Source organism: Podarcis erhardii (assembly GCF_964252035.2).
Source record: "Podarcis erhardii genome assembly, chromosome: 16".
In the NCBI taxonomy this organism is placed as follows: Eukaryota; Metazoa; Chordata; class Lepidosauria; order Squamata; family Lacertidae; genus Podarcis; species Podarcis erhardii.
The window spans coordinates 24671530-24679479 of NC_138514.1; the positions used below are offsets into that span (position 1 = coordinate 24671530).

The following is a 7950-nucleotide window of genomic DNA, read 5'->3' on the forward strand; positions in this document are numbered from 1 at the left end:
CACTTGCAAAGAAGGCACTGATTCTCCTCTTTGATCCGCCAGGTGAAAGCAGATAAAGACAGCGCAAACCTCAGCAAGCTCCAGACTGCCTCCCGGGGAGTCAACCAGGCGACAGCCAGGGTGGTGGCTACCACCAAGTCAGGAATGTCGCAAATTCAGGAGACAGGTCAGTTTCTGAAACTCAAGTTGGAGATCCCTTTTCCCTCCTGTTGTTGTTGTTTAGTCGTGTCCGATTCTTCATGACCCCATGGACCAGAGCACGCCAGGCACTCCTGTCTTCCACTGCCTCCCGCAGTTTGGTCAAACTCATGCTGGTAGCTTTGAGAACACTGTCCAACCTCCTCGTCCTCTGTCGTCCCCTTCTCCTTGTGCCCTCCATCTTTCCCAACATCAGGGTCTTTTCCAGGGAGTCTTCTCTTCTCATGAGGTGGCCAAAGTACTGGAGCCTCAGCTTCAGGATCTGTCCTTCCTGTGAGCACTCAGGGCTGATTTCCTTAAGAATGGATAGGTTTGATCTTCTTGCAGTCCATGGGACTCTCAAGAGTCTCCTCCAGCACCATAATTCAAAAGCATCAATTCTTCGGCGATCAGCCTTCTTGATGGTCCAGCTCTCACTTCCATACATCACTATTGGGAAAACCATAGCTTTAACTATACGGACCTTTGTCAGCAAGGTGATGTCTCTGCTTTTTAAGATGCTGTCTAGGCAGGCATCTCCTGTAGGCACCTGTTTCTCTAAGGCAGAAGGGTAGCGGTCTCTGTTTGTCATTCAGTTCAGTTACAGCCTCTCTCTTTCTTTTTTGGCTTATTCATCTGACTGCTTGAGTCCCACAGAAAGCACAGCTGGGCTCACCAGATGCCAGGCAGTTCTCAGCACAACGTGGGACGGGATGAGTCCTGCACTTACATGCTATCATTAATGAGAGTAAACGTGTGTTCTCCCCCTGCAGACAGCATGGACTTCTCCGCCATAACGCTAACACAGATCAAGCGTCAAGAAATGGATTCCCAGGTATTTGGGGGAGGGAGGGAGAAAAGAGAGTAAAGAATGCCAAGCAGAGCAGAAGGGGGACGCATTGCAGCCTGGTCACTTGCACTGCAGAAGCCTTTCTCCTCCCTCCTAGGTACGAGTCCTGGAGCTGGAAAACCAGTTGCAGAAGGAACGCCAGCGCCTGGGAGAGCTGCGGAAGAAGCACTACGAACTGGCAGGGGTGGCTGAGGGCTGGGATGAGAATGGTGAGTCTGGTGGCCTGTTGGCTTCTATGCTGGCCTTTGGGCCACAGCAGGTTCTGGGTTTGCTGGCCTAGCCACAATTCTCCCAACTTGGGCCTGTAGCCTCCTTCCTGCTAAGACACTGAGGACCAGCAAAGGGAAAGGAACCACAGTTGAAGGCCCTTTCATCTCAATTCCCAACACCTTGAGTTAGTGCTGCAACCACAGAAAGGGCAAAATTTTGTTTGTGGAGCACCCCTGCCAAAAATAATAATAATCTTGGGTCAAGGAAAGCCTTACCTTATAGCAGTGGTAAGGAAATAGCCCACCCTCCTCTGATAGGCCACATTTGGAAGGTAAGCGGAGCTGCCTCCCTGTCAATCACCTGCCACCAGGTGTCAAACATCAAAGAAAGAAATGGAAGCATGCTCTTGAGTGAGCTCCCAATTATTTTGTTGTTCCTTCCTTTGCAACCCCAGCTGGAGCCATAGCTGAGGTTTGAATCCAGACTGTGCTTGAAAGATTTATTCCAAAAGCAGGTTAGTTATGGGTTGTATTCATACATATACACCAATACCTTGACTTCCCTAGTTGCCTAGACCTGACAAAGAGCTTTTTCTCTCTCCCTCTCTCTCCCTTTCTCTCTCTCTCTGCCCAGGTGCTAATCTAGCCTCCTGAGGAGACAGCCGGAGAAGAGGCACCATCCATTGGTGCCGCTCCTTCCGAACATGAATTATAAACTCCTTTGGAACATACCGCAAAGCCTGTGCTCACCACGAAGACATTCCTCTCTCTCTCTTGGGCCAGCAAGGGCGCCCTGCTGGTCAAGAAGGTAGTAGCAGCCATGGCAGAGGGGGCACAGGGAGAGGAGGTGAGGAACCTCCCCAGCACCATAGCAGCAACAGTAGCAGCATCCACATGCACTGCCTGCCATAGCCCACAAAGCCCACACTGGCTTCATGGGCGTTGTTCCAGCTTTGCAGCCTCTCTGCAAAAGTCGTACTCCATCTCTCTCCTCCACCACCTTCAGTTCACTTCCTTATTTGCACAACCTCCGAGCTGCCAGCCTTGGCCTTCAACCCACACCAGGGCCCGTGGTGACATCTCTCTGCTCATGCTGCTTCTCTTTGTCTGCCACCTCTTGCCCTCAGAACCAAGAGGGTGGCAGGACCTGCTGAAACTGTAGTGTGTGTGTGTGTGTGTGTGTGTGTGTGTGTACACTTGACCACCCTGCGATGACAGGGTTGGAGGGCCTTCAGTACAAACAGACCATGGTGCCCATAGAAGGGATGGATTAGGTCCATCCCGGAGATGGGTGGCAGCCATCTTCTCACAGGCCATCCCGTAACAGGCAGGAAACACTTATTGGCCTCACAGCCCCTCTCTTCTCTGGCTCCGCTGCCCGCTCCAACAAAGCAGGCCTTTCTGCTGCTTCAGAGCAGCCCACTGTGTGTTGAGCCAGCAATAAACAGCTGAGAATCTCAGAGCGGGAAGAGCTGGCGAGGGTCTGATGGGGCCAGAGCAGCTGCTTTCATGTTGGGCTCTGTGAGGGACTCCACCTGCTCATATGTAGACCTGGCCAGTTGCCCTTTTCTCATACGGAGTCCATTAGCACAACCCATCAGCCCTCCCTGGACCGAACGGAGTCTGAAATAGCCAGCAACGCAAGGCGATGTGGATCCTGTTGTAGACTTGGCTTCTCCCCCACCCAACTGATGCTGCCTTCCATGACTGGCTGCCTCAGGCACCTTGTGATCACTGTGAGTCATTAGCCATACAGCAGTGGAAACATCTGGGCAGCAACCCTGCACTGTCCTCGTTCATGATAGAGGTGTGTGTGTGTGTGCACACGCTCTCTCGCTCTCTCTCTCTCTCTCACACACACACACACACACACAAACACACAAGCATGGATACACCTGTACACCCTAGATTAAAACCTGCCACTGGGGGGCAATCCAATGTGTGCCTGCTCCTCGCTCCAGCTGGGGCAATCACTCGGAAGCAGAGAACCTCCCTGCTGCATCGGGTGGGACTGCCCTGCGCCTGGTATCTGCCGGCAGGCCAGCCTGATTCAACTTGAGGGCAGGAGGGTTCAAGCTACAATCCAAACAAAGGTGACCATCATGTAACATTCTTCCTGGGTCATCTGAAAAGGCCCCAAGGGCTGCCAAAGAGTCTGGGAACTTTGGAAGCTCTAACAATGGAGTGGGTGATTGGACTGGGCCCAGGATCAGCCTTTGACAAGGCAAAACAGGGAAATTTGTGAGTCTGACTTGTGGCGCTGTGTCCCACAGTGTCCCTGGGCCCGTTCCAGACCCTCCTCCTTGCCCTCAAGTCACTCAAGATCAGTCTGTCTTTCGCACACTGCCATTGGGGTGCAGGGGCTGGAGGGACCCACAGAGGAGCCAGGGTTTCTTGCTCTCCCCGTTGGAGTTACTCCGACTTGCCTACCCCTCTCCAGTTCTTCTGAAGAAGTCGTTGCTTAGACCAACAGCCTCTCCAAGTGGTGCCTGTTAATGCCCCCGGCCTTCCTGCCATCTGGGTGGCAGCAGCCCAAGAACCAAATAGCCCTCTCTTCCCACCGCCAGCTTGAATGAGGCCACTCAGCTGCCTGCCTCTCTCTCCGAAGCAGCAGGAACAACCTTGCTGCCACAGCACATGATAGGAGAAGGGGCTCCATATGGCACTGAACTACCCTTACGCAACCCCTTCTGCCCTCCGCCCCCTCCCCCCCAACTACCTCAGGTTTTCAGGCTGATGGGCCACCCATGTTGGGGACAAAACAGAAGAAGACTGCCTGCCAGGGTGATGTCTTGAGCCTGGCAGAAAGGCCATTTTGTCTCACTAGTAAAGTGACTTCCTCAGTGCTCGCTCTTTCTCCTCTATTTTTTAAACGTTTCCTAAATTGGGGTGAGGGGTGTCAAACAAAAACTTCCATTAGAGCAGTTTCCCTTAAGTGACTAAAATCACTCACCACAGGTCTAGGGCCAGGTTACCAGTTGACCCAGGTGCCAGCTCTCTTTTTAATTATTGTATTAAATACAAGATCCCCCCCCCCTTTGTATGATATGTTGAATGTGTGTTTTCAATTTTTAAATAAATATTTCAACCCGGTTCTGTTGGCTTTGTAATTTGTAAGAGGGAGATTCAGGACTCACAGTGTTCCCTTTGGCAGACTTACTTTTCCAGCTTACTCTGTATGTGATCAGGTGAAGTCAACAATCTAGCCAGACCAGCACCCAGAGTTGGTTGACCTATAATAATAATAATAATAATAATAATAATAATAATTTTTATTTATACCCCGCCCTCCCCAGCCAAGGCCGGGCTCAGAGCGGCTTACAAGCAATAATAAAAACAAGTTGAATGATTACAACTTAAAAACAAAACTAAAATACAACATTAAAATATTGAAACATTAAAATATTAAAATGTAGCCTCATCGCAGGAGGAGAAGGAAAAGAAAAAAGAGAGGGAGGGAATCAAATTGGCTCCAAGCCAAAGGCCAGACGGAACAACTCTGTCTTACAGGCCCTGCGGAAAGAAATCGGATCCTGCAGGGCCCTGGTCTCATGAGGCAGCGTTCCACCAGGCCGGAGCCAGAGTTGAAAAGGCCCTGGCTCTGGTTGAAGCTAATCTAGCTTCCTTAGGGCCCGGGACCACTAGGGTGTTGCTATTTATGGACCTTGAGGCTCTCCATGGGGCATACCGGGAGAGGCGGTCCCATAGGTACGAGGGTTCTAGGCCATGAAGGGTTTTAAAGGTCAAAAGCAGCATCTTAAATCTGACCCTGTACTCCAGCGGGAGCCAGTGCAGCTTGAAAAGCACTGGGGGAATATGCTCCCATGGCAGAGACCCTATGAGGAGCCTCGCTGCAGCATTCTGCACCCGCTGGAGTTTCTGGGACAGCTTCAAGGGCAGCCCCACGTAGAGCGAATTACAGTAGTCAAGCCTGGAGATGACTGTCGCATGGATCACTGTGGCCAGGTCGGGGCGGGAAAGGTAAGGGACCAACTGCTTGATGCGGCGAAGGTGGAAAAATGTCGCCTTGGCTGTTGCTGTAACTTGCGCCTCCATGGAAAGGGAGGCGTCAAGGATTACACCCAAACTCTTAACGGAAGGCAATGGCACTAATTGGACCCCCGCAAGAGAAGGAAGTTGGTCCCTCATCCCCATGCCATCTCAACCCAACCATAGGACCTCTGTCTTCGAAGGATTTAGTTTCAATCGGCTCCCACGAAACCATCCAGCCACAGCTTCCAAGCATCTGGTCAGTGTGTTTGGGGCCGAGTCGGTGTAGCCATCCATCAGCAGATAGAGCTGAGTGTCATCAGCATATTGGTGACAGCCCAGCCCAAAGCTCTGGATAATCTGGGCAAGGGGGCACATAAAGATGTTTAAAAGCATCGGGGAGAGAATTGCGCCTGCGGCACTCCACACACCAAGGAGTGGCACGATGACATTTCCCTCCCTAGTGCCACCCTCTGTCCCTGACCAGAGATAAAAGAGCACAGCCAGTTACGGGCTATGCCCTGTATCCCCACGTCTGCGAGGCGGCAGTCCAGAAGATCATGATCGACATGTCAAAGGCTGCTGACAAATCTAAAAGGATCACCAGTCCTGACCCGCCTCGATCCAGTTGTCTACGGAGATCATCTGTTAGGGTAACCAGAGCCGTCTCGGTCCCAAAACCAGGACGGAAACCGGACTGAAATGGATCTAAAGCCAATGTTTCCTCCAGAAACCTACCAAGCTGTTCAGCAACCGCTCTCTCAATTACCTATAGCAGCCTTCCTCAACCCGGTGCCCTCCAGCTTGGGGCTGATGAGAGTTGTAGTTCAAAATAATATGGGGTGCTGGGTTGGACTAAAGGCAGGGAGAGAGTAGCATGCTGACCGTTCTCCTGCCTTTGGGGTCAGAATAACACAAAAATATGCATGTCTGACTTCTCATTCTGTGCCATTGTGGAAGGCTAGAATTTAACAATGGCCCCCTTAGGCCATGACACAGAGAGAAGGGTAATGGTTAGGGAGAACAGGGCCAGAGCTTTTGGAATGACTCAATATGAAGTATATAGAGCTGTTAGAAGCTGCATCGAGCTCAAGGTTAAGCATCAGATCCCAGCTTTCAACACCCTGATAACCCCTTGAGGCACTTCGTATCACCACATTCATTCCTGCACCTTTGTCCACACTATCGTTCATTGTTTTAAACATTTATACCCTGCTTTCTCCCTCCACAAGGGAGTTGCTCAAAGCAGCTTGCAGAGTGCCGGCTGGGTTGGGTCTCAGTGAAATTCACTCATTGGATCTTTTCTTCTAGCCCAGCCTTCTGGTACTTAATTTCTTATGAAAGTCCCAGCTGTCAAATGTAGAAGAGCTTCTGACACCCTTCAGGAGTTCTGTTCGGTAAACCCTGTGCTATAATGGCCCTTGGCCTTTTGTACAACAGTCCTCATTGGGGTGTCTCACCTGAGCAAATGAAAAATGCTGTTTTATTTCTGTAAGGCGCTGCTTAAGGAGCAAGGACCTGATTTCCCTACCCTGGGCAATTGTACTTAAAACCTTTGTTTTTACTCTGCACTTCAGTGGAAAAGGCAACCAAAGTCCTTTGGGAGAGGACTGAAGCTCAATAGCAGACCATCCACTTTGCATGCAGAAGCTCCCAGTTTCAATTCCCAGCATTTTCCAAACTGCTACCACTCAGCGAATACTAAGGTTGATGGATCTATGCCCTGACTTGATAGGAGATAGCTTCCTAAAGTGACATAAAAAGATAACTAATAATACAAGCCTCATGCTACAAGTCATAATCTAAAAGACCTTAAAGGAAAAAGCAGGGGGGAAACAGGAAACTGGCACTAATTCCTATTGGCTACAGAGTTCTCATTAGAACCAAGTGTGATGGAAACCACTGTGGAAGAAAAGGAGCTGAGAGTTGTTGGTCAGATCTCTGCTTCCCATCTAGCCTCATTGGATGGTTGCACCCAGGTGATGGTTGATAATGGGTGCCATGCCAGAGGGTGGTGATGGTTTACATACAGCCAAAGAAGTACCCCACATTTAACCCTCTTATTTTAAAAGGGTAAAAAAATAGATCTATTTTCAAGCTGTGTTTTGCTGTGTCTGGAGAGCTCCCCTTCACAGAACTAGTTTTTCCTGAAGAGGAAGGATAAGCCTTAAACTGGTTTAAGGCTGCAATCCAATATACATGGTTACTGGGCCACATCAGAGTAGGCTGCTCTAACCAGAGGTGGAGAATGCATGTGGGGAGCTCAGGTGTTGCTGGACTCCTGCTCCCATCAACCTTTGACATTGGCAATGTTGGCTAGGGCTGATGGCGGTTGGGAGTCTTGTAGCAACCTGCTAAAAGCGCCATGTTGGCTACTCATGGCTGAGGTGCAGGGCAGATGATGAGTCTACCAGCACTGCCTTTCCCCTTTCCCCTCCTTGGATCTTAACCCAGGGCAGCTGATCAGAGGATTTTAACTTACTTAGTCCCACTCCGAGTGGACCCACTGAAATGAATAACATAATCATTGGTGAATTTATTCCAACCGGCAGCCCACTGGGAGGACTTGCTTGGCCGCAGCCCAGAACCTCCAAGCGCCACCGCAGTCTACCTCCGTGAGGGGATTGTTGCCCCCGTGTGCGTTGTTTTTCTTACTGATACATGTTATTAATTTATTTATATTACTGTTTCTACTTTATTCTTATTTATTCGCGTAATTCGTGG

General features: G+C 50.3%; 1 protein-coding gene across 4 annotated transcripts in view; it reads left to right on the forward strand.

The window, feature by feature from the left end:
• HIP1 (huntingtin interacting protein 1) overlaps positions 1 to 4329 on the forward strand; it is a 70037-nt gene extending 65708 nt beyond the window's left edge. For all 4 annotated transcript variants that reach the window (XM_081843076.1, XM_081843073.1, XM_081843074.1 and 1 more), the window contains exons 28-31: positions 43 to 166; positions 951 to 1012; positions 1125 to 1236; positions 1871 to 4329. In XM_081843076.1, the coding sequence (XP_081699202.1) occupies positions 43 to 166; positions 951 to 1012; positions 1125 to 1236; positions 1871 to 1890 (318 nt within the window). In that variant the 3' untranslated portion in view covers positions 1891 to 4329. The remainder of the gene's footprint in view (positions 1 to 42; positions 167 to 950; positions 1013 to 1124; positions 1237 to 1870) is intronic.
• Positions 4330 to 7950: the final 3621 nt, after the last annotated feature.